Genomic DNA, 23,352 nt, shown 5'->3' on the forward strand with positions numbered 1-23,352 from the left:
CGTTCCGGAAGCGCTGCCGGACCCAGGAAGAGCCGAAAGCGCGAAGAGACGGGAGGGCGGCGTGGCTTCTCCGTTGGGGACGGTGAGCACGAGCTCCTTTCCCGAGGTCGTCTTAGGGGAGGAGGCCGGCTTGGAGCGCGGATGGGAGGATTTCCCAATTTTACCTCAGCGCGATGAAAGTCGTGATGTCACCGGGCTTCGTTTATATATAGCAGGGCTAGGCAATCTTGGCTCTTTTTTTTATGACTCGTGGACTTCAACTCCCAGAATTCCTGAGCCAGCCACGCTGAGGGGAAAGGGAGAGGTTTCCAAGCTGAGCCGTGCTGGCTCAGGAATTCTGGGAGTTGAAGTCCACGAGTCATAAGAGAGCCAAGCTTGCCTACCCCTGGTTTATCCAATAAAACCAAATCCTTTCGTACAAATATAATTTATTTATTTTTTTACGTTTTTTTTCCTTTTTTTTTGTTTGTCCTTGCTCTTGCCTTCCGTCCGTGAAGGCAGTGTTTCTCAAGCTCGGCGGCTGTCAGATGAAGTGGACCGACTTCCAGAATTCCCCAGCCAGCCTAGCTTGAGAAATGCTGCTTCAAGGTTAGTCGGGATCAGGATCCCACTGAGGAAGGGCCGCTCTGCTGTCTGCCGAAAGCCCTAGGGCAGGGGTAGGCAACCTCGGCTCTTTTATGACTCATGGACTTCAACTTCCAGAATTCCTGAGCCAGCTTGGCTGGCTCAGGAATTCTGGGAGTTGAAGTCCATGAGTCATAAAAGAGCCGAGGTTGCCTACTCCTGCCCTAGGGGGATTTAGAACAGGTCCCAGCAGTTAATTCTCCTCTGTCTTGCCCATAGAATAACAATATAGAATAATGACAGAGTTGGAAGGGACCTTGGAGGCCTTCTAGTCCAACCCCCTGCTCAGGCAGGAAGCCTTATACCAGGGGTCCCCAACCACCCCCACCCCCCGGTCTGCAATCTGGCACCGGTCCCCGGCATGCCAGAAACCGATCCACACAAACAAGTGAATCCCCATCCGTGGGATGCAGGCAGCACATGAAATCATGCCCCCTCCAGTCCATGGAAAAATCTCTCTTCACAGAACTGGTCCCTGGTGGCCAAAAGGTTGGAGGCCACTGCCCTATATCATTTCAGACAATTGGTTGTCCGATCTCTTCTTAAAAACTTCCAGTGTTGGAGCATTCAGACTTATGGAGGCAGGTTGTTCCGCTGGTTAATTGTTCTAACTGTCAGGAAGTTTCTGTCAGGACCCACCCCAATCCACGTCTTAGGAAAACAAAAACTCTTGGAGTCAGTTCTAGTCCAAAAGGAACTTTTACTAGGACATGTTTGGTTGTGGAAATACAAGACGGGACCTGGTATTGTTTTACAGATTGAGACTTTATAAGGAGTTTCCAGTTCAACCCCACTTCCCTCAACCCCATTTGGTCAGCCCCCCATCAATTACTTTGTGTCATCGCTTTCGTGGGAAAAAGGAAACTTCAAATCTTTACGGTTATTGCCTTCTTCCTTTACAGATTCAAATGGAGACACAGGCCAGATGCCTCCTTCCCTAACCCTCCCCTTTGTTCCCCCAGTTCAAAAGGTTTCCCTTGGTCTTTGAAATAACCTAAGGCAGGCTGAATCCATATTCGCTCCTCCTTCCTCGGGAGATGGCAGAATCCAGGTGGGGGGGGATAATATTTTAAACATACATTTATGAATGTGATATGAATGGATTCTGACAGTTTCTCCTTAGTTCTAGGTTGCTTCTCTCCTTGATTAGTTTCCATCCGTTGCTTCTTGTCCTGCCTTCAGGTGCTTTGGAGAATAGCTTGACTCCCTCTTCTTTGGGACAGCCCCTGAGATATTGGAACACTGCCCTCATGTCATCCCTAGTCCTTCTTTTCACTAGACTACACATAGCCAATTCCAGCAACTGTTCTTTATATGTTTTAGGCTCCAATCCCCTGATCATCTTTGTTGCTCTTCTCTGCACAAGGTGGGAAGGGAAAGGACTTCGCAGGGCTCCTAGTGCAATCCCTTGCTCAAACAGGAGCTCCTATTCCATTCCAGACCAATGGCTGTCCAGTCTCTTCTTAAAAACATCTAGTGTTTGAGTATCACAGCTTCTGGTGGACAGCAGTTCCACTGATTAATTGTTCACGCTGACAGGAAATTTCTCCTTAATTCTAGGTTGCATCTGTCTTTAGCAATCTTCCACCTGTTACTTCTTGTCCTGCTCTCAGGTGCTTTGGAGGATAAGTCGACCTCCTTTTCCCTTTGGGAGCCCCTCAAGTACCGGAAGACAGCCATCATATCACCCGTTTTAGTCCCCTTCTTACTTAGTTCCTTCAACTGTTTATCGTACGATTTAGCCTCCAAACCCCTTATCATCTTTGTTGCTCTTCTCTGTACTTGTAGGCTCTCAGCATCTTTTTTGTATCATAGTGACCAGAACGTGATGCAGTATTCCAATTGTGGTCTCACTAATGCATTACAGGTAGTCCTCAACTTATAACATTTCGCTTAGTGACCGTTTAAAGTTACAACGGCACCGGAAAAAAGTAACGCATGAGCATTTTTCACACTTGATGACCGTTGCAGCATCCTCATGATCATGTGATTTACTTTCGGATGCTTGACAACTGACTCACGTTTATGACAGTTGCAGTGTCCCGGGGTCATGTGATCACCTTTTGCAACCTTCTGAAAAGCAAAGTCAATGGGGAAACCCGATTCACTTAACAACCAGGTTACTAATTTAATACCTGTAGTGATTCGCTTAACAAATGTGGGAAGAAAAGTAGTAAAATGGGGCAAAACTAACTTAATGAATTTCTCACTTAGCAACATAAATTTTGGGCTCAATTGTGGTCCTAAGTTGAGGACTACCTGTATAAAGGGGCACTATCATGTCTCATGATCTTGCTGCTATCCTTCTGTTGAGGCAGCCTAGGGTTACACTGACTTTTTGGCACCTTCAGCACATGGCTGGCTCATACTTAAGTGGTGATCTACTAGGACACCTAGATCACTCTCAGCATTACTACTATTAAGCCAGGTACCACTTATTATATATCTATATTTGGTTTTTCTGCCTAAGTGCAGGACGTTACTTTCCCCACCACTGAATTGCATTTTGTTGGATAGGGCCCAGTATTCAAATCTGTCAAGATCCTTCTGAATCTTGAGTCTCTCTTCCAAAGTGTTAGCAATCCCCCCCAGCTTGGTATCATCTGCAAATTTGATGAGTTCCCCTTTTATCTCCTCATCTAGATCATTTATGAAAATGTTGAAGAATACTGGGCCCAAGACAACCTTGAGGTACCTCACTGCATACTTCCCCCCATGTAGATGTAGTTCCATTGAAGACTACAAAGTAAGTATGGCTGGTCAGCCAACTGCAGATCCATCAGTGTCTACCCCACATTGTTTTGTCTTACCAAGACCTATGCTGTGGTCTACTTTATCAAATGCCTTGCTGAAGTATTAAGTAAACTGTGTCCACATTCTTTCCCTGATTCACTCATTTAGTCACTTTGTCAAAGAAGGCTACAAGATTTGTCTGGCCTGATCTGTTTTTCACAAACTCATGTTGGCTTCTAGTAATAGCTTTACTTATTTCTAAGTGTTTGCAGATCTGTTGCTTGATTATTTTTTCCCAGGATTTTCCCAGGTATTGATGTTAGCCTGATTGGTATATAGTTTCTGTCACTGCGTTTTTTTTCTGTTTTGTCAGCTCCGCAGGTCTCACTCTGTTTTTCTGCCAACTGCATAGTAATCTTATCAATGTAACCAAGGTGATTGTCACATGTCCAGCCATGTTATGGTTTCAATCTGTTTTTTGCTATTCAGTGCACATGTCTACAAAAGAACGAATCTTTTACGGGGGAAAATAACAACAACATGGTTGCATAAATGTGCACATGCTCTTATAAGTAGGGATGTGGCTTTGTTTAGAATTAAGCAGTCACATTCAAACTGATGTTTAATAGTAGTCACTACACACCTGGCATCAATTACAGTTACTGATCAAGCCTAAAGTTCTAATAAGATCTTCCTGACCTCAATTGAAACCGGCAACTCCATCACTAAGCAATGTGATGGTAAACATCATGTGATTGCACCCGACTTACAATATCAGTTTGTCAGTTCCCACACAGTTATTAAGTTCTCCCACTGTTGTTAAACACAGTGTCATGTGACTGCAACTTTTTGCTGGCTTTCCCATTGACTTTGCTCATTGGAAGTTGGCTGTGAAGGTTGTAAATGATGATCATGAGACTGCAGGATACTGTCATAAATGTGCGCAGATTGCCACGTGCCTGAATCTTGATGAAAGAACTGCAGGGATGCTTCCATCACTTGCAACTTTAAGAATCAATTGTAAATGTCTTTTTTCAGCAGCAACGTAAATTTAAACATTGTTGAATGAGTGATTGGTAAGCAAGGGCTGTTTATATACAGTATATACTATAAGTCATACTTAAATTACTGAAATTGGTATGAATGTGTGTGTATTGTGTGTATAAAATTTATAATTATATGTCATACTTAATTTACTGAAATTAAATATATGTGTGTGTGTTTATTGTGTGTAAAATTTATAATTGCATATTATATAAGTATACAATATTAATAAAGTTGCAAAATAGAGATACAAATACATATAACTAATTTTATATGATCTTATGCAAGATCATATAATCACATGCCATAATCAAATGTCTATTTGCTTCACAGTCTTTTCAATTGTGTCAAGTAAAAAAATTCAAATGAATAAATATTACAAATTATACGTTTAAAAAAATGAGTTTTTTAAAAAAATGCTTTTTTTTAGGATAATGGCAGGAAAAGTAAAGTGGGTGACTGACATAGAGAAATCTGTATTAATAAACAATTTTGAAAAGCGAGGATGGATCCCAGTGTCTGAAAATGAAGACTGGAACTTTTACTGGTAAGCAACATTTTTTACATGTTATGGAGCAGACATGTCAAACTCGCGACGTCATGTGACGTGCAACGTATTGGGACAGTTTTTCAATTGTCGGCAATGGGGTGGGCGTGGCTTCCATGTGACGTATCCGGACCGCGGGCCGGCAGTTTGACACCCCTGTTATGGAGTATTACGTACACAATTCTTAAAGGTGATTGGTTAATGCAGATAATCCTTGACTTATGACTAGTGGTTTAACAACTGTTTGAAGTCATGATGGACCTCTTCTCCAGGACTACTTATGAGTTTGATTCAAAGTTCCAATGGCCGGTGCTCCTATGTGGTCATGTAGTCACTTTATGGGTGCTCAGCAAACATTTGTAGTGTGATTTATAATTTTTTTTGCCAAAAACCGATGTTTACTTCTGGTTTCCGGCAAAAAACGCCCGTTATGGACGATGGATTTACTTAACTATCATGGCATTACCTTTGCGACTATGGTGTTCACTTAATAGCTGCTGCAAAAAAAAAGATGGTAAAATCAGTTTAGATTGTGGTCAATGACCAGCAGGACTTAAGACTGTAATTATTGCGGGCTCAGTTACAGTCATAAATTGAAGTCCATGTGTAACGGAAAGGAAATTATCCAAATTATCCAAATAATAATCATTTGGAAAACACTGAACAAATAAATCTGATATGGTTTACTTATTATTTCCATATCCATCTTTAAAAAAAATTTCATTTAAGACTATTATTTACTTCTTAGCAGCAAATGACATTTTATGAGCATTTTTTTACCTATTCTTTCTTATTTTGCATAGGCACATTTTCACCATTAAATCTGTGTTTTGGGAAGAAACTGGCAGTGGGGGGTGCAGTCAGGAGAGTTCTCAGTTACGTCTCAGACATAAGCAACCAACGCTGCACGCTGCACAAATACGGCACTTGGCACAAAAATTGTGGAAATAGCTACAAGGCAAATCAAAATAGATGTCTATGCCAACAATCAGAATAATGTATCCTGGCACTCATTCCATTTTAAGTTGCTGAAGGCTTGGGGCATCACTAAGTGCATCACATCACTGAATCTTTGCCAAGAATTATTACCTGTAAAGTGCTTCTATTTTAAGTTCAGAAATCAACATTTCCATGTAGGCAATGGGAGGAAGTCTCAAGCAGGCATGAGCACCTGACCTACCTTGCATGGCCATAGAAGCTGAGCTGGATTGGACCAGGTTAGTCACTGGAAGGGAGACCAGAGCTTTAAAGTAAGAGGGAGAATTAAAAACCAGCTCAGAAAAAGATGGTTGCAGACAACTTCTCATACTGTTATCAAACAAACTACATAAATATGACCATTTAAGTCAGCAAGAATGAAGTTTGAGTCAGAGACTTCATTTTCTCATGGACATGATCCCTATTTGAAGCCCTTAGTTTGATTGCCACATAATAGATATATCCTCTTTCCCTTCCCATACTCTGGATGGAACACCATCACCAAGGAAATCCAATTAGTCTCCCTTATCCCAGTACTTGTAGGGACGTGGTGGCTCAGTGGGTTAGGACGCTGAGCTTGTCGATCAGAAGGTCGGCAGTTTGGCGGGTCGAATCCCAAGTGCTGCGTAGCAGAGTGAGTGCCTGTTACTCGTCCCAGCTTCTGCCAACCTAGCAGTTCGAAAACATGTAAAAATGCAAGTAGAAAAATAGGGACCACTACGGTGGGAAGGTAACAGCGTTCCGTGCGCCTTTGGCGTCCAGTCATGCTGGCCACATGACCACGGAGACGTCCTTGGACAAGCGCTGGCTCTTCGGCTTTGAAACGGAGATGAGCACCGGCCCCTAGAGTTGGAAACGACTAGCACGCATGTGCGGGGGAACCTTTACCTTTACCTTTTTATAATTGCTCATTTTATTGATGAACACTATTTTTCCCTAGAGTTGACCATACTTGTAAAATCGGGTTAAATTTCTAAAAACCCCTTCTGGTTTCCTATGCCCTCCGTGCTTCAAAGATAACATTGTGCCAAGTGCTTGCTATCCCTGATTTGTCAGAGGTGGAATTACATCCCGATGGCTAATAATGCCTGTATTTGTGCTATAATCAAAATAAATGATAAAGATTATCGGAGATGTGGTTGTAGGGAAGGGTTGAAACAGTTTTCTTTTATGCATTTTTAGTTTTTCAGTTTCTTTTGCTAAACATGTTGAACCCACGAGCAAAAGACTTTTTATTTCAACTGCAGATTTAGTCGTGTCATAATGATCAAAGACGTTCCATGACTTACGGTACTTGCATATTGGTCCAGGGATATTGTACAGCAGTTTAATTTTTTCACTGTGACTAGATTTCTTTTATGCTTGTAATTTTTTTAAGGATGAAATAAGTGGTAATAAAAACACAGAAGGTGTTACTAATCTGAATCGGTGTTTGGAAGCACCCTGAGTAATACTTGTCTCTACAGGATGAGCGTACAAACTATTCGGAATGTTTTCAGTGTGGAAACTGGGTATCGCCTGTCTGATGACCAGATTGTCAATCATTTTCCTAACCATTATGAGCTGACCCGGAAGGACTTAATGGTGAAAAACATTAAAAGGTACAGAAAAGAACTGGAAAAAGAAGGTAGTCCTCTTGCGGAGAAGGATGAAAATGGGAAATATCTTTATTTAGGTGAGTTGGTTTAGGTAATTAGATTTATTTGTGTATAACTTTGAATACCAGGTATGCCAAGGCTGCATCCCTACAGCTGCTTAAGCGTTTTCTTCAGGTTTCACTAAACTTCAGGGATACACTTTTATGGAGCAACCTTTTGGCAACAGAGGAGAAATGGTTTTCCATTGCTGCCTTTATAGTCCAGCCTAAGACTTTGGTTCCTGATGATGCCCCTTCTGGGCACAATATAGTTTTTCTTTTCCTGGAAATCAGGATGCAAGTCATGATCAAAGCCTGATTTGTAATCCTATTTTCAGGGCAAACGTTAGCCACAATTTGCTGGTGCGGATGTAAAAGTTTGACTTGTAATGACTTCATGAACACATCCGTGTTGTTTTCCTGGCTGTTTCAGCCTGCTTTTATTGTAACTTGCATATCAGTTGTCTCATTCTTGGAAATCACAGTATCTGCCATCAGACTCTGACCTCCCTGCATTTGGGAGACAGAATAAACATAGTTGGATGCCTTCAGATTAATATTATTTGGGCAGCCACTCGGGTCTTTGGAATGCCTTTCTTCATTGCAATGGCACCCACTCCCTAATTACAAAATGGCCTTGGGTCACAAGTACTGCTGCAATTAGTGGGAAGCAACAGGAGCGCACAGCATGGACAGCGAAACCTTATAAGCAACTGAGGAGGAGCAAAGGAGAAATAGAAAACCAAGGAGGCAATGTGTGAAAAATACTAGCACAGGCTTAGTAGGAGAAAGGACAGGGATGGCATTGCATCTGCTGAATTCCATTGGTGGCAGGGGTATGGGGTGCTGGGAATTGGCAGAAACTGATGGGCAGCTTAAGGCCACAGAAAAAGTGGGGAGGGTGACATGGCTGTATAACCAAGATATAGAGCAGGAAAGTCAGTATCATTTGGAAGGCACCCTCAAAATCAGATTTCACTGCTTGATGTGGTTTATAGTACTCATTTCCCTCTGCTCAAGACTAATGACTGTCTAAACCAGGTGTCCCCAACCCTCGGTGCGTGGACTGGCACTGATCCGCAGCATGCCAGCAAGCGGGCCACACGAACAAGGAAAGCTCCAAACTCTGGATGCAGGCAGTATTCAAAACATCTCATCTGTCTGCATCTTTGCAATCTCTTTTCCAAGACCCCTCCTAGCAGCTTTTTCCTTTCTCCCTTAGCAAATTTCTCATAATGTTCCCAAGGTCTATTCGGGATTTTAAAATTCTTTAAATTCCATTAAGATTGCCCCAATAAATCTCTCCTGATTTGAGTGGAATTTAAAGTTCCATATGTGATGGATGGATGGATGGATGGATGGGAGGGAGGGAGGGAGGGAGAGAAGGAAGGAAGGAAGGAAGGAAGGAAGGAAGGAAGGAAGGAAGGAAGGAAGGAAGGAAGGAAGGAAGGAAGGAAGGAAGGATAGAATAAAAAATATTGGAATGTCCTTGGAGTATCTGAGAGGGTAAGCACTTGGTTTTGCCATCAGGTTATGTGACTTCATGGAAGCGTGGATCTCATTAAATGGTCGATACAAGCTGGCTGTGGTCTTCCCTGTTCTTTTTGTTATCATAGTTTTTAAATTGTTTTGACAAGATAAATTATGATGATTCTTTAGCTTTTATTTTAACTCTGTATGCCGCCAAGAGTCACATGCAAGTGAGATGGGGGGCTATATAAATTCATTCAATCACACCCAACTCAGTGGCAACCAACTAATTTGGTACCACCTATTCCTAAGATAGGGACGCGGTGGCTCAGTGGGTTAGGACGCTGAGCTTGTCGATCAGAAGGTCGGCAGTTTGGCGGGTCAAATCCCAAGTGTCACGTAACAGAGTGAGCGCCTGTTACTCGTCCCAGCTTCTGCCAACCTAGCAGTTCGAAAGCACGTAAAAATGCAAGTAGAAAAATAGGGACCACTACGGTGGGAAGGTAACAGTGCTCCGTGCGCCTTTGGCGTCTAGTCATGCCGGCCACATGACCACGGAGACATCCTTGGACAAGCGCTGGCTCTTCGGCTTTGAAACGGAGATGAGCACTGGCCCCTAGAGTTGGAAACGACTAGCACGCATGTGCGGGGGAACCTTTACCTTTACCTTTTTATTCCTAAGATTGTTCCCTTTTTAGCCCGGAATCATAGAATCTGACTGAATAATATTTTCATACTTTGAATTCTTTAAAGAAAGGTAATAAGTGTTCATTAGAATTCCTCATTATAGCTATATCAGTGAAGGACAAAACATGGAAAATTTTATGCATATTCTTAGATTCATACATTTTTGTGAGACCTTTAATATTAAAAAAAGAATGATTCTCATACATTTTATCTGTTAATGGAATTAAACTGAGTCATCTCCACTTCTGTTTATCTTTATTTTAAAATGGAAAGTTAAAGAGAGCTCTAATGCTCACTGTCATCCTATCTTAAATTAAAAAGAATGAAATCTGTAATAATTGAAGAGAGGGCTTATCCTCTATCATTTGTTATTTGATTTAATATGTTAATTTAAATTCTCTTGTATCCCTTTTAGACTTTGTTCCTGTCACCTTTATGCTTCCAGCTGATTATAATTTATTTGTTGAAGAATTCCGAAAAAACCCTTCCAGTACATGGATTATGAAACCTTGTGGAAAAGCTCAAGGGAAAGGAATTTTTCTCATCAATAAGCTTTCCCAAATTAAAAAGTGGTCTCGGGACAGCAAAACATCTACGTAAGTTTCTTAGGAAAAAAAATGTTTTTTCTTTGATATTGCGTCTCAGTATGCCATATTTGATTACTTATGTGCTATTCCAGACTTGGTCTTCATCAGAAACTGAATTATAACTTCTTTAAAAAGCTGATTTTAAGTTTTATGGTCAAATTTTGCAGACACTTTTATACGTGAAGCTTAAAATAAATTTACACTTCACACTTTTAGATAAGATAGATAAGATAACCTTTATTGTCACTTTTTATATATACCCGTACCCGTACATGCATTAACAAGGTTGATACTCTATGGTACAAAGCTATTACAGATTCTAGTTGTTCTGCTTTGGAAACTGCGAAGCGTCCTTCCAGAAGGTAACAAAGAACACCGGTCATGGAGAGTGTTGTGATTCAGGGTCAGCCTGTGGGTTCGGCAGTTGGGTCGGATGACTCGGATGACTCAGACGAGGGGGAGGAGGGGGGTGTTGAAGAAGAACTTGCTGATGATGGCTTGGAGGCTCCGCAGAGCCCCCAGCCAGGCCCCTCTTACTTGGTGGAGACCCAGCTGTGCGAGCCCGACAGTGTGGATGAAGATGACCCACAGCTGGCCCTGTTCAAGGACGCCCGACGCAGGAGGCAGTCAAGTAGGAGCAAGCAGAGAAAGGCTGTGGGACTTCTCGGAAGGAGGCAAAGAGAGGCCACGCCCTGAACTCTTATAAAGGGAGTGTCTGGGGGAGGGCTGGTTTGCTGAAAGCAACCGCTCCGATAGAGGATCAAAGCTCCGGTATCTTGTTTCATGTTTTGTTGTTTGTTTGTGTAATAAATTTGGCAGACGTATTCCAGCCTCTGCCGTTTGTACAGGGGTTGCCTTTCTGCAAGGCCGGTAGCAGGCTGGTACAGAACAGAGAGGATGTGTAGCGTCCCTGACAATACTGCGGGCCCTGGTCAAGCATCGCTTATATGCTATGTCCTGGATAGAAGGAAGTGAACTAATCTTTCCGCCGTCTTTACCACTCTCTGCATAGCCTTCCTGCCTGAAACAGTAGTAACTTCCAAACCCCACAATAATACAATGCGGCAGGATGCTTTCCATCCTCCCTCTATAGAAAGTGGTAAGAAGGAAGATTTGCTCTTTTCATTACGACGCAGAAAATGCAGGCTCTGCTGTGATTGCTTCACCAGTGTCTCACTATTGAGCGACCAAGTTAACCTGCTCGTCAGCTGCATCCTCAGAAACTTGATACCACTAACCACATCCACCGTTCAGTTGTTAAACTCAGAGGTGTATGGTTGTGACTGCCTTTTCTGAAATCGATCTCTTCCCCCCCCGCCCCCCATTTAAAACCAGGCTGTTTTTATTACATCAGTTCATCAAAACCCTCTACCTCTTCCTGGTTATCGCCCTCATTATCATCCTGAATAAGGCCTACCCAATGTTCTGTCATCCGCATATTTCACAATACGGTTGGCAACAAACCTTGAACAACAGTCATGAGTCAGCAGGATGAACAACGGTGGCCTTAGGACACGGCCCTGAGGAGAACCTGTGCTCAAGAACATGGTGTTAGAAATATTAGTCTCAACCTGCCCATACTGGGGCCTATCAGTGAGAAAATCAAGAACCCAATTGCTCAAAGGAGTATTGAAGCCTAAAAGGCCCAGTTTTTCTACTAAAGGAATTATTGTATTAAACGCCAAACTAAAGTCAACAAACATTATTCGCACATGAGTGTTTCTTTCCTCTAAGCGCGCCAAGCTCAGATGGAGAACGGAGGAAATAGCATCCTCTGTGGAACAATTTGGATGATAAGCAAACCGAAATGAGTCAAACACAGGAGAGATACAATAAAGTCCTTTATCAGCCTTTCAAAACATTTCATAATGATGGACGTAAGTGAACCAGATGGTAATCATTAAGACCTGTGATTGAAGACTTTTTTTGGCACTGGCAAAATAACAGCAATCTTAAAAACAATGGGACCACAATGGTTAAATTAAATTTTAAATTAAATATGTGCTATTCCAGATTTAGCCTTCATCAGACAGTGATTTATAACTTCTTCAAAAACCTGATTTAAGTTTTATGGTAAAATTTTGCAGACACTTTCATACGTTAAGCCTAAGTTACACTTTACACTAAAGTTGTGGCACCAAGTTTGTCTTAATTTAATTAGTTTGTAGTAAGGACATGATTTTTTTAAAAAAGAAAGACTTTCAGCAAAGGAAATAGGAAATTTGCATAGGAAACATCAACTTAAAACGAATGGGAAAAATTATTTCCTGAATCTCCTTTTGCCAGATGCAGATAAATACTCTGAGGCTTGAAGGGCAGTTATCTGTATTCATGGCACTTGGAACTGCTTGCTATTTAGGACACATTTATGAAGTTTCGTGGCCACAACAAATACACTGATGGAGAAATATGTTTGAAATTTGTAATGCGCAACCAGAGCAGAAAGGCTTAGTGTAGAATACTGGATGTCTCAAATCTAGTTTCCCAGGCCCACCATGGCCCTGCCTCCTGTTTTGGGATAGGAGCCTGTTAGTCCCAGGGACACCTTATCTGCCTTTCTACCCCATATCCCAGTACATGAAAGAAATAGGGCAGTGATGGCGAACGTTTTAGAGACTGAGTGCCCAAACTGCAACCCAAAAACCACCTATGTATGGTCGGGTGCAGGGTGGGCGTGGCCATTGGGTGGGCGTGGCCATTGGGTGGGCGTGGCCATTGGGTGGGCGTGGCTGTGGTGGTAAAGGCCGACTGGGTGGGACTAAAAAGTTCAATCAATCAATTCCAACTTTGCAAGATTTTTTTTTCCCGTGAGAAGTTGAAATTGATTGATTGAACTTTTTTTTTTTGCACACGACGGCGGAGGCCTAAAGCGAAAAGGTTTTATAAAACCCAGCTTGAAGGCCCAGGACTGGGGCGACGGCACGCTTGCCCACAGAGAGGGCTCTGCGTGCCACATGTGTGGCATGCGTGCCGTATGTTCGCCACCACGGTAATAGGGCATGCGTGTCTTGCCTTTCTGTTAATTAAAAGGTGAAAACGAAGAGAGGGAGGTCATACTTTCTGCAATGCAATCTCCTGGCAATATGGCTGGAGAATTTCAGTCTTTCCATGGGAGACAGTCCAAACTCACAAACAGATTAAACAGATCTAAATTTTATAATAAGAAAAGAGAGAAAATGTAACAAAACTACCTTTAAATATCCAAAATGTAAAGATTCAGTAATGAAAGAAATCCGTTACATGGGCATCCTTTTCTTTCCCGAAAGGAAGAGGCTCCCATTTCTTCTCTTTTTTAGTGAGATTGGAAGGGAGATTGATTGATGGATGAAAAGATCATTCATTCCCCTTGTTGCCCGCGTGCTGCATTTCCATTCTCTCTTGAGAAAGAAGGAAGCGTTTTACAGTGCAGTAAGCCAGCAAGCTTAGCAGTAAGATTTACATGTGGATGCTTACGTACAACTTTGCCTGAGTTTGAAAAATATTATGGCTCTGGTAGAAGAAGAAAACTTTTCATATTGATGTACATGGCTTTGTCTTTATTACTTTTTAAAAGAAGAAAACTAATTTAATATATTTAAATAATGAAATGTAAATATCTTTAGGTTTGTATCTCAGTCCACTAAAGAAGCGTATGTGATTTCCCTGTATATCAGTAATCCACTTCTGATTGGTGGGAAGAAATTTGATCTACGCTTATATGTATTAGTATCTACTTACCGTCCTTTGAGGTGCTATATGTAAGTTCAGTTTTTGTTCTATTTTGTTCTATTTGCTGCCGGGAGGTGGGGGTGGGTGGGAATTGTAGAATTGAAAATAGACATGTAGACCAGCAAGACTAGAAGAATTAGAAGAATCCGGCCATTCAGGATAGATATCTGTTTAGATTATGCTTTAAACATGCTAATAAAGAGATCCATCACCTTTCAGGTTACACCGATCATCCGCTGCTCCAGTTTAGAAAATTTTTGCCTCCTAATATTCAACTATAACATTGAATCTTCCTATATTGTTATCAATGTTTGATACTGCATATCATACTGGAGCAATGGAGAATAATCTTGACTTTCGGGGCAGCATTGTTTCTGCTATTTGAAGAGTGCTATCATCCCCTTTTAACCTTTTCCTTTAAAACCTACTTCGATTTCTTTTTATAGTCTCCTAATCTAATCATTTCCAGCAATGTAGGATCTCAAAGATATTGATGACGGGGTTTGACCAATGCACAATAAAGTAAAATTATTGCTTATTTTGAAACTATAGTTTAAAATTACATTTTTAAAAAAATGCAGCCACAGGAAACTGCTGGTTCAGGATTCTTTCACATGGCAGTACTCAATATCATTATTCAGTTTGGGAATCACACTTCCAATGCCTAATCTGCCCTGGCAATGAAGTAGAAGTTTTATGTGCGCAGGAATCATGGGGAAGAGAGAGGCAGAGTGGAGAACAATTCCTTCATTCCAGGATCTAGTCTCCTGGGAAAAATGATGCCAAAGGAGTCATTTTCTGCTGCTTCTCTCCACTGTTGCTTCTTTCCTGTATCTCCTTGGGTCCAATACCATCCTCTGTTGCATTTCATACCTCTTTGAAAGGTCAAGTGTGTTCACCCATCTCTTCTCCCTGGCTGATATAATACTAGATAGAAATAGCAGGGTTGGTTTACTTGTTCCTCCAGTTAAACTAGATCCTGTCTACCAGATCAACATCTGAATTTTGGGGCAGCAATGGATGCATAAAACAGTACAATTCTTCTCTTTCTATTGTTTCCTTGTTGAATGTGTTAGAAGAATTTTTGTGGTCCGTTTCCTGAGCTGGGTTACGAATAAGCACAAGTGGCAGCTGTTAGGAGTAGTTTATTCATCCAACCACATACAATGGTTAAAGGTAGCCTACAATGTTAGGGATGTACTACTGGTACTAGAGGTGTATATTATGACAAGTGAGCTTTGATATTTGGCTATGAAGATTGAAGTTTCCTAGGCTTTGATTGTGAGGTGTATGTTTAGATGTATATAAGATATAGACCTGAGGATGTGTGAAATTCAGGAAAGAAGATCCTTCATAGGTGTGGATTATTATGAGGAGGATCTGGTGTCTTTCCTTACCTTGAGGATTTTTGATGGAGCCAGTGAAGTGCTAAGTGAAGTGTTAAGATTGTATGTTTATTCACAGAACGGTGGTTGCTGAAAGGGGAGTGATGGTGGTGGGGAAAGTCAAAGGCTTTTAATTTCCAATGTTCATTTCTTTGTTGTTTTTCTATTTAAATTCTAACAGATCCCACCAGGTTTCCATTTTACGTATTGAACCATATTTGGCTCGCTACTTACTGATTGAATTGGAATTGGACTCTTAAATTATAATAAATAATCTGTCAGGCAATTTATAAATTAAAACACAACAGAATAGGAAACAATAGAATAAGGATTAAAATAGTAACAAGGTATTCAGAAAGAGATCAAAGTAGGAAAGTTGATTGGACAGGACAAAAGTAACCAACCCTTTGCATAGAAAATCAGTTACATGAAATAAAACATGTTACAAAATTGTAATAAATAAAAAAAGAAAGATCAAAGTAACTACTGTCAAAGAAGCTGTCTCTTTAAGAACATTTAAATTATAAAATAATATATTTTCTTTATATTTAAGGTATAAACTTGGGTTTTGCCGATTTTGCACAGTAAAATATACTCCAAGTACAAGTGAATTGGATAACATGTTTGTCCATCTTACAAATGTTGCCATTCAGAAACATGGGGTAAGTTGCTTTTATAATGTAGATCTAAATTATTTGGAATTAATTAAAATGTGTAACAAAAATAAAGTTGCTAAGTTATACTTCTAAATATGTTTATTTATTCAGAGTCTCATCTGTTGTGTATGTAATTCGCAGTGAGTCACGGAAAATATTAAGAAACATCAAAACTACTAGAGATCATTTCACCGAGGCTGCTATTGGCAGCAAAAATTTGAGGCCCTGGAAATAAATTCCTTGTGTCTCCAATCATATTTGGTCAATAAAGAATACTGTTCTATTCTATACTTATTTATTTGTAATAATTTATATGCAGCTGTCTCCTGGGACTTTAGGCCACTCACAAGAATACAAAAACCATAAAACAATATTCTAGAACATAAAGGATTAAATCTATTATTTGAAACAAGTAGCCAATGAATACCGTATTTTCCGGCGTATAAGACGACTTTTTAACCCATGAAAATCACCTCAAAAGTTGGGGGTCGTCTTATACGCCCAGTCGTCTTATACGCCGGAAAATCAGCGGGTGGCGTCTGGCGGGAGCCGGCAGGGCAATCCTGCGCATGCGCGCACTCCCCGGCTGCTCCTTAGCAGCTGGGGAGTGCGCGCGTGTGCAGGACTGCCCTGCCGGCTCCCGCCAGACGTCAGCCTGCCCTGCTTCCTCCACAGTGAGAGGGGAGGGCGTGCCTTCCCGGGCTCGCTGATTTTCCGGCGTATAAGACGAAAAATCTTGAAAATCATCTCAAAAGTTGGGGGTCGTCTTATACGCCGGAAAATACGGTAGTTGACATAGCCCTTTCGTCTCCCAGAACATAAACATTTTAACACACCTAGACTGAAATCTTCTCTTAATTATTTTGATTATTAGGTTTGGAATTTATCTTGTCCTTAAATTAATATTAAAAGGCTATAGGATGTGTCCTGGCAGGATAAAAATGTATTAAAGCCTACTTGAAGTCTATACTTTTTTTGTTGATTGTGTTATCCAAATCCTTTTAATCCAAATTATCAGATTTAAAGAAGACGTCTGGTTCTGAAAAGTCTTTTGAAAGTAAAAATGATAATTTGATGTACCTTTGTAGGATGATTACAACCACATTCATGGTGGCAAATGGACGGTCAGTAATTTGCGTTTGTATCTGGAAAGCACTCGAGGGAAAGATGTCACAAACAAGCTCTTTGATGAAATACATTGGATAATTGTACAATCATTGAAAGCAGTTGCAGTGAGTAGAAAAACAAGTTTACGATTAAAGGAATGTTAAGAAATACAAAAGACTGTTCAGATTATTTTCAATGGTTACTTACACAAGGTATATTTGTTACTGAAATGTGAACAAATATCATAGTAAATGTTTGACATATTTTTTATTCCTTATATTTTGTGATCCATTATTTTACATATTCTGCTGTTCTGGAATGTGGAATGTCAACATAAGAGAAGCTGTGTAATATAAAAGCACAATAAATACTTACAACCAATAAAGATTGAACAAAAACTATTTCCTCCTCCTCCCTTACATGTACTCGTCACTGCCTTTAAAAAAAAGAATGGAAAATTCATAGACTAGGTGGTGGAGATATTGTGTACATTTATACATGCACAAATATATTCAGATAAATACATATAGGACAATATTTTTATGGTATGCATTCTACTGATCTTTAAACAAAAGTAAAATCAAGATAAGTGTGAAATTTAGCAACCTTACAAAAGGATGTACAGCTACAAATACAAATTCTAACAAAAATAGCTCAGTGAATGATTTATTGAATCTAAGCCATCTTATTATTAGATATGGGAGAAGCTACCAATATACTTAACTCTATTAAGAGTGACAAGTATATTAGCCTTCAAAATAAAAATGTTACGTAAAAACTTGATAGCCTTCCTGAGAATTTTTAAATAAGGAAAAGATAAAACATTCTCTCAAGAGTCTAGTAAGAGAGAGAGAGAGAAAAAAGGAGGGACTGTAAAAATATTAAGGAGTAGAGAACAGTTTGCCTTCTGGAATTGTAGGCCACCTTTTTATTTACAGTTTCAGACAAATAAATTGTGAATCTTTTGTTTGACTTCATATTCTTCCTCTTTATATTTGAGGATTTATATTCTTATCTATAGTATTATTGGTAAGCTTGCACAACCTCTTTGTAAATAGTCAGGTTATATTTGAAATGTCTTGTGCACATTACTTACATAGTCTTCTTCAATACACTATGAAGATGATCTGATTACACATCCCTCTTCTCATGTTTATTTTCATCTCCTATAGCCTGTGATGAACAATGACAAACACTGCTTTGAATGCTATGGATATGACATCATTATCGATGACAAGCTTAAGCCATGGCTTATTGAGGTAATTAAACTTATGTTGACTTTGCAGTGCTGTTTTTCAGAACTGTAGAAAAAGGAACTTTTCTATTGTTGAAAGATAGTTTAGAAAGGCATAGAAAGCAAAATCAATCAAAAAAAACCAAAAACAAAATCTGTAAATGAAAGTCCAACATTTTTGTACTTCTTTGAAAAACACTCATAAAACATAAAAATAACTTCCCAAGCAATTTCTACTCTTGCTTTTTAATGTTTTTTTAATTAACTCAGAATCTTTTCTAAGTGCATGATGTAGTTGCCCTTATTAATTCAGTAAGGAAGATGTTAAATCACTGAATTACCACTGATAGAACTCTGCACACTTAGACTCCAAAGGTAGGAAGAGGCTATTTATTCCAAATGCCAAGCTCAGTGTAGAAATCTAAATTAATAGGTAATAGAGTTCTTTCTCCAAGTGCTCTTACTATAATTGCTTTCCTTTAAGTAGGAGAATAGATAATGTGTTGTGGCATTCTTGTGATTTCAGACACTTGAAAAGAATGATCATACACTAAGTCTCAATTCACATTCTTGCATCAGAAGTTGGACCATACAGATAGTCCGCAAATTACAAATGTAATTTGAGCCCAGAATTATAGTCTTGAGTCAGGCCGGTCATTAGGTGGGTCACCATGTGACCATGCCTGTCAGGTGGACAAGTAGGCTTGGCCAGTCTCTCCTATAATGCCCAACTTTGACCTTTTGGGGTCACTCATTAAGCAAACAATTGTGCCAGTTGTAAAGCAAATGCGGCAGTCATTAAGTGAATCCACTGTCTTCAATGGGCACTTTTTATTGGAAACCAGAAGTAAACATCACATAACTGTGGGTTATGCAATTGGCCATAAATGCAGGCCATATGCTAAGCACCCAAAATGCCATAATGTGATTATTTTTGGGGGGGAAACAACCATCAGAATCTCGAATCTGGATCACAAGTAATCTTGGGTGATTTGTCATAATTTCAAGTGAACGTTAAGCAATCGGTTGTAAATCGAGGATTATCTGTAAATACATAATGATGAAGTTTGTGACATGAGTTATCACACATATTATTTAATCCTGGTTTCCTGCACTGGCCCATGTTACGTTGAACATTGAACAGAAAGGTTAAAAAAGATACTGTAAATTGTGCAACTGAGACGCTTTCCATAGAACAAAGCTTTGTCTTACATTTTCAATATATAATAATGTATGTAATTTATCACTATATAAAATATATAAATAACTTAATTTGCTTTCTTGTTGCAACAATTTCTATTTAAATGTAACGGTCTAAAGAAACATAATAGATAATATCCTTAAGGAACAAAACTTTAGAACTGTATACTTAGTAGGAAGAGAGTGCAGAAGACTCCTGGCAGGACTTTTTCCAACAAACAGGTTTTATTAGAAGGTAGTAGATTAGGTAAGCTGCAGATCTGTTAAATCAGAAAAGTGCTACCAGATTACTCGTTATTTTATCTGATATAGAAATTTTGATGCAAGCTTGCTTGCAGTAAAATTTCATTTTAATGTATTTTAGTGTACATTTAAAGTGACAATAAAGTTTTCTACTCTACTCTCTCCTCTCCTCTAATTTCATTAGCTGTTATTTATTGAGCAAATGATGACCATGAATTACCTGTTTTCTCTTTCCTGCATTCTCCATAGGTTAATGCTTCTCCATCTCTTACTTCCAGCACTGCAAATGACCGTATACTCAAGTACAATCTGATCAATGACACGCTGAATATTGCTGTGCCCAATGGAGAAATTCCTGATTGTAAATGGAATAAGCCGCCCCCCAAAGAAGCTCTTGGGAATTATGAAATTTTGTAAGTGTTTAAGAACAGATATACAAATGGATTTGCTGGTAGTTCTATTTGGCCAAGATCTTACTCTATGAAGGTTTCACAATGAATCCACATTAATTGTTAAGTCAAGACATCAGGTCACGATGCATTAACCATTACTGCCTTGCTATTCGAATGCATACTGAATCCATTTTATTGGAGGAAAAATAGTTATGGGAAATACCATCAGATTCTTCATTTTTAATGACGGAAATGATATCACAAGGGCATAGATTCAGAGAACAGTATTTTGTTCACCAGGGCCAAGGCACTATTTTAAGGAAGGAAATAATTTTGCTTGGATGTATGTGTGTTTGCGTGTACAGGTAGTCCTCGACTTATGACAACAACCAAATTTTTTGTTGCTAAGCAAGGTGGTTGTTAAGCAAGTTGTGTCTCATTTTAAAACCTTTTCCCAGTTATTAAGGAATCACGTCAGTTATTAAGTGAATTTGTGCAGTTGTTAAGTGAATTTGGCTTCCGTCATTGCTCTGCTTGTTGGAAGCCGGCTGGTGATCACATGTTCCCAGGCAAATGCAACTGTCGTAAATATAGGCCAGTTCCAACCACCCAGATTTTGACTACATGACCATGGGGGATGCTGCAATGATTTTTCAGTGCTGTTTTAACTTGGAATGGTCACTAAACAAATGGTTGTAAGTCAAGATCTAGCTGTATACTAAGAGTCACAGGCATGCATATAGATTTATCACTAAACTTTGTGAACGGGCCAGTGTTTTCTCCAAAGTTAAAGTTTATTGATTATATCATATGGATTAATTATGGACAGGAAAGAGCAGTATGAATGAACCTTTATGGTCAAAGTACAACCATGTATACATTGAGATTAGCTGAGCCTCCCTTCATGCTCCCACCCAACTCACAGTGACAACAAACCTCCATCTTATTACACCATGTGAGCTAATTGCACAATGCACTGGCCTCGCAAGTCAATCATACATAAAATTATAAAATTATTTCCCATTCAAGAACCTGACAGTCCATGGATAAAAGCTGTTTTTCAGCCTGTTGGTGCGGCTGGCTATACTCCTATATCTCCTACCCGATGGTAGGAGAGTAAAAAGATACCGTCCAGGGTGTGTCATCCCTGAGAATTTTCCTCACTCTTCCAAGGCAACGAGCCCTGGCGATGTCATCCAGTGGTGTCAGGGGACAGCCCACAATGTCTTGTGCTGTACTCACCACCCTCTGTAATACTTCTCTATCCGCGGCTGTCAGACCAGCATACCAAACCACAATACCATACGAGAGGACGCTCTCTATAGTAGACCAGTAAAAGAGGGTCATTAGCCATTGTTCTACCCTGTTCTTCCGCAAGACCCTGAGAAAGTGAAGCATCTGTTGGGCCTTTCTGGCCACCTGGGTTGTGTTAACTTTCCAGGTCAGATCTTCACAGAGGTAGACTCCCAGAAATTTAAAGGAGGAAACTCTCTCCACACGGTCCTCCCCAATGTAAAGTGGGGAAGGTTCCTCCTTTTTTCTCCGGAAGTCTAGCACCATCTGTTTCGTCTTGCTGATGTTCAGGTGCAAGTTGTTGTTACTACACCATATGGATAGTTTTTGTACCTCCGCCCTGTATGCTGTAATTTGGTTTTTTTTAAAATATCCTCAAGTGGATACACTTTGAACCAGGGGTCTTCAAACTTGGCCCTTTTATGACTTGTGGACTTCAACTCCCAGAATTCCTCAGCCAGCATACTTTACATACAAATAAAAGAAAAGAACTAGCTGTTTCCCTCATCCGGGGTTCTGTATTGAGTTTTCTTTTAAATGGTAGAGCACTCATGTCTACAGTTTCTTCGCCCGGCAACTGTTGCAATTCAACTCAAGAAAATTTTCACCCTTTGGATCCAAATCAGCCATTGATGTTTCTGTTTCTTCCCTTAGGTATGATGAAGAGGTGGCCCAAAGTGAAATGCCAGATCGAGATTTGCGAAGTCGCTCTGGACAGCCTGCTGGATGTAAAGGAAACCGAGCCAGAGATCCTGGAAAAGCAGGATTCCTTACCTGGAAGTAGTAGAATAAACGGAGGTGTGGTTTTTGTTTTTTAAATTCTGTGCGGATGTCGTTTATTGTATTTTATTTGCTTAATACTAGTCCAGAGAAAAGAATATTGATCAAAGATGAGAGGATAGAGGCATGTGCATATATTTCAAGTGGATCATTAGATCTATTGCAGTTTTAACGGCATACTTATTTTATTTATTTATTTTATTTATTTAGATTTATATACCGCCCTTTCCCGAAGGAAATAATCATGCAAGATTATTACGCTGCACGTTATAGCAGAAAAATGTAATGAGTTAATGCAAACAAAGTAGCATTTTAATAAAAGAACTCATTTCCAAGTCACACCACTTTCTTTGAAGTAATAACTGCTATCTCAAGCACTGCAACAGAAATATGCATTCCAAGATTAGTATATTTATTTCCCCCCCCCCACTGAATTGTTCTAGAATTCTAAAGCAAACTGTTCAAAGCGTATTTCCCTATTGCAAACTAATGTTAAGATATTAGAAATTCTATTTCTTTATAATGCATACTGTTGTTCTCTTCAAAATTAAATATAAATAAAATAAAAATAACAAATATGTTTGGGTGAAAAGGTATCTTAAATTTTCAATTGGGAATGCTACGAGAGGTTAATTGTGACATGGATGAAAAGATATCTTAAATTTTCAGTTGGGAATGCTATGAGAGGGTAATTTTGGCAGTATATCACAAAGATTGATCTGCTTATAGGCCTCAAACAGAAACCTCTTTTCCCACAATTTGTTGCGTTACTTCTACTGGCGAAAGACTAGAGTTTAATTCTTCAATGGCTAATCTGGCAGGTTACACTAAAATGCTGAAATGTTGCAGTACATTTGACAAATAAATATTGTACCTCTTAAAACATGGATTTTAGTCACACTATTATTTTTATTTAGAAGTACGTATCGTCTTTGTCTTTTAGGAACTGTCCTCTCACTGGAGTCCAGTTGGAGGAAATAGATGAGCTGTTTGCTAATCAATTAGTTGAGATGTGCAGGAAAAACACCACTGTAGTAATGGGGGACTT

At 39.8% G+C, this 23,352-nt stretch overlaps 1 protein-coding gene across 4 annotated transcripts; it reads left to right on the forward strand.

Annotated features, from left to right (window-relative positions):
- TTLL1 (TTL family tubulin polyglutamylase complex subunit L1) lies at nucleotides 1–23,191 on the forward strand. Of its 4 annotated transcripts, XM_081330931.1 has the most exons (12): nucleotides 12–82; nucleotides 3,268–3,370; nucleotides 4,832–4,948; nucleotides 7,393–7,601; nucleotides 10,135–10,315; nucleotides 13,909–14,043; nucleotides 15,953–16,061; nucleotides 17,144–17,287; nucleotides 18,335–18,421; nucleotides 20,089–20,252; nucleotides 22,179–22,322; nucleotides 22,515–23,191. In XM_081330931.1, exons 3-11 carry the CDS (start codon nucleotides 4,836–4,838, stop codon nucleotides 22,306–22,308), a joined length of 1,272 nt encoding a protein of 423 aa, XP_081187057.1. In that variant the 5' UTR covers nucleotides 12–82; nucleotides 3,268–3,370; nucleotides 4,832–4,835; the 3' UTR covers nucleotides 22,309–22,322; nucleotides 22,515–23,191. The 4 variants fall into 4 exon arrangements, with proteins under 4 accessions (XP_081187056.1, XP_081187057.1, XP_081187055.1 ...); XM_081330929.1 differs by having other exon boundaries at nucleotides 22,179–23,191; XM_081330930.1 differs by lacking the exon at nucleotides 3,268–3,370 and having other exon boundaries at nucleotides 1–82; nucleotides 22,179–23,191.
- Nucleotides 23,192–23,352: the final 161 nt, after the last annotated feature.

This window comes from Vipera berus (assembly GCF_964194415.1).
Source record: "Vipera berus genome assembly, chromosome: 6".
NCBI lineage: Eukaryota > Metazoa > Chordata > Lepidosauria > Squamata > Viperidae > Vipera > Vipera berus.

What these genes read in the sequence shown, in the direction of transcription:
- TTLL1 (XM_081330930.1), top strand. Translation starts at nt 4,836, where the DNA reads ATGGCAGGAAAAGTAAAGTGGGTGACTGACATAGAGAAATCTGTATTA. An exon ending in TTAAGCCATGGCTTATTGAG is followed by an intron (nt 18,422 to 20,088) that starts GTAATTAAACTT and finishes CATTCTCCATAG; the next exon opens with GTTAATGCTTCTCCATCTCT. An exon ending in CTTGGGAATTATGAAATTTT is followed by an intron (nt 20,253 to 22,178) that starts GTAAGTGTTTAA and finishes TTCTTCCCTTAG; the next exon opens with GTATGATGAAGAGGTGGCCC.